The sequence below is a fragment of the Centruroides sculpturatus genome, unplaced genomic scaffold, assembly GCF_000671375.1.
Source record: "Centruroides sculpturatus isolate CEXI.00-Female unplaced genomic scaffold, Cexi_2.0 scaffold34, whole genome shotgun sequence".
Taxonomy (NCBI): Eukaryota; Metazoa; Arthropoda; class Arachnida; order Scorpiones; family Buthidae; genus Centruroides; species Centruroides sculpturatus.
In genome coordinates this window covers 2,229-3,498 of record NW_019384328.1, presented here as the reverse complement: position 1 = coordinate 3,498, position 1,270 = coordinate 2,229, and the positions used below count along the sequence as shown (strand labels likewise).

The window sequence follows — 1,270 nt, the reverse complement described above, 5'->3', positions numbered from 1 at the left end:
CATAACCAAACTAAAACAATAAATAATAAAAAACCAAAATAACACAAAAAAATACGGTGATTGGCCGCAAACACTAAGGAACAATTCCTTATACATCAACCCAGATATCTATTGAGTCACGGCAGACGCATTATTACGCGTGTTACTTCTTATTATGTATTTCCAGGATGACGGTAATACCGTCGCATCTTTATAATTTAAACATCTGTCAGCCAAACTCGCTCTGTAAATTTCGCATTTCTCAGTTATGGATGACAACGTTGGCGAGCGTACTTTTGTAAGAATTTTGGCATCCTCCCATTTAACAACCGAACCATCTGCTTGCGCCATTTTGGATAATGCTGTTGTACACTTGTTTTTTGCGACATCGTATCGGTGCTCCTTAATTCTCACCCTAAACTTTGCTTATTTCATCAAGAAGTGAGACAAAAGGCTGAGGAAAATAGTATATATATATATATATATTTTATATGCATTTATATATATAATTTATCTTTCTAACTTTACACATAAAAATTGTATATTCAACTTGAACATGTTTATATAAATCATAAAGAAGTACAATATATTTTAAAGTTAGACATTTATTAGCAGTTAATAAGAAAGGGGAGGGGGAAAAACTAAGATAAAAAATGATAGAGTCTATGATTCTGAAAGTTCCTCCCCCTCTTCCACACTATGAAAATACATTCTGAAAAGAAAACTGCTTGAATATTTTAAAATAAAAAAGACATATTCCTATGACATCAATAAGAAAAGTAACTGATACCTCGTGCACTATGATCTTCCTTTTCTTGATATCTGTGGATGCTATATGCAAATAAAAGGTGTTATAATGCAGATATGCATGATCCCAGAGTTGATCTGTTGGGGTTAGAATTTTAACAAGGTTTTTTCTCTTTCCTGCAGATGACAGATGAAACAAATTGATTTCTTATTTGACGTTAGTAGCATTATTGGACTTCGATTTTCACTCAGAAAATATCATGTGACGTTTTGTTTGAAATTATTTATGTGCTATTTGTCATTTTTATTGTATGAAGATTTATCATTTCACATGTTGTGGTTAAAATAAATGGAACTATCCTTGAATTTATTGTTGAGTTTTACATTGGATTCTCCTTCCACCATAACTATATTTTATTTAAAAATTATTTTTATGTTTTAAATTTTTTGCATATTTGAATATTGAATTACATTTATTTTATTTTTTTTTTGTTTGTCTTATTCTTCTTGCTTACATTTCATGTTAATTCTACATAATACAGAC

The 1,270-nt window shown here is 30.0% G+C and overlaps 1 protein-coding gene across 1 annotated transcript in view; it reads left to right on the top strand.

Moving 5' to 3' along the window:
- LOC111628570 (neuronal growth regulator 1-like) overlaps positions 1-1,221 on the top strand; it is a 106,758-nt gene extending 105,537 nt beyond the window's left edge. The window contains exon 5 of the mRNA XM_023372401.1: positions 910-1,221. Within this exon, the coding sequence (XP_023228169.1) occupies positions 910-920 (11 nt within the window). The 3' untranslated portion in view covers positions 921-1,221. The remainder of the gene's footprint in view (positions 1-909) is intronic.
- Positions 1,222-1,270: the final 49 nt, after the last annotated feature.